Raw genomic sequence first — 879 nt, forward strand, 5'->3', positions numbered from 1 at the left:
AGAAAAGGACTCACCTAAAGAAGTCAAGCCAAAGAAGGGACTTGCGGAAAGAAGTCAAGCCAAGGAAAGGACTCACCTAAAGAAGTCAAGCCAAAGAAGGGACTTGCGGAAAGAAGTCAAGCCAAGGAAAGGACTCACCAAAAGAAGTCAAGCCGAGGAAAAGACTCACCGCAAGAAGTCAAGCCAAAGAAGGGACTCACCAAAAGTAAAGCCAAGGAAGGGACTCACCTAAAGCCAAAGAAGGGACTCACCAAGCAAGGAAGGGACTCACCGCAAGAAGTCAAGCCAAAGAAAGTAGTACTCACCGAAAGAAGTCGTTCTTGCAGTAGAGCTTGCCTTCCCTGGAGAAGCACTTCTCAGTGAGGTTGCATTTGCACTCGCAGCACTGGACACACTTGACGTGCCAAGCCCGGTCCAAGACGTTGAGCAAAAAGCGGTCCAGGATGGGTCTTTTGCAACCGGCGCAGTGCACCATGGTCTTTGGCGAAGGGGGTTTCGGGGAGCAGGGAGGGGGGACGAGGGGCTTGCAGATACGGATAATGTTTAATATCTGAGATCCAAAGTTTGGAGGGAGGTTGGAGCGCAAAGGGGGACGGAAAGAAAATGCAAAAACAAAGGGATGGAAAAAAAAATAAATGAAAGGATAAAGTGATTGAAAAATAAATGGAAGAATAAGGGGATGCAAGAAGAAGGTGGTGAAAAATAAATGCAAGAAGAAGGGGATGAAAAATAAACGCAAGGACAGAAATAAATGCAAGAATAAGGTGTTCGAAAATAAATGGAAGAATGAAGTGATTGAAAAATAAATGTAATAATAAGGTGATAAAAATAAACGCAAGGAAAAAGTGATCAAAATAAATGCAAGAAGAAGGTGAACGA

General features: G+C 44.3%; 2 protein-coding genes across 2 annotated transcripts in view; both read right to left on the bottom strand.

Moving 5' to 3' along the window:
• Positions 1-770, bottom strand: part of LHX1 (LIM homeobox 1) — a 232,219-nt gene extending 231,449 nt beyond the window's left edge. Inside the window, exon 1 of the mRNA XM_042442379.1 lies at positions 306-770. Within this exon, the coding sequence (XP_042298313.1) occupies positions 306-475 (170 nt within the window). The 5' untranslated portion in view covers positions 476-770. The remainder of the gene's footprint in view (positions 1-305) is intronic.
• SHPK (sedoheptulokinase) overlaps positions 1-879 on the bottom strand; it is a 938,822-nt gene that overhangs the window by 892,011 nt on the left and 45,932 nt on the right. The gene's annotated exons all lie outside the window — the stretch shown is intronic.

The sequence above is a fragment of the Sceloporus undulatus genome, chromosome 11 (genome assembly GCF_019175285.1).
Source record: "Sceloporus undulatus isolate JIND9_A2432 ecotype Alabama chromosome 11, SceUnd_v1.1, whole genome shotgun sequence".
Lineage (NCBI taxonomy): Eukaryota > Metazoa > Chordata > Lepidosauria > Squamata > Phrynosomatidae > Sceloporus > Sceloporus undulatus.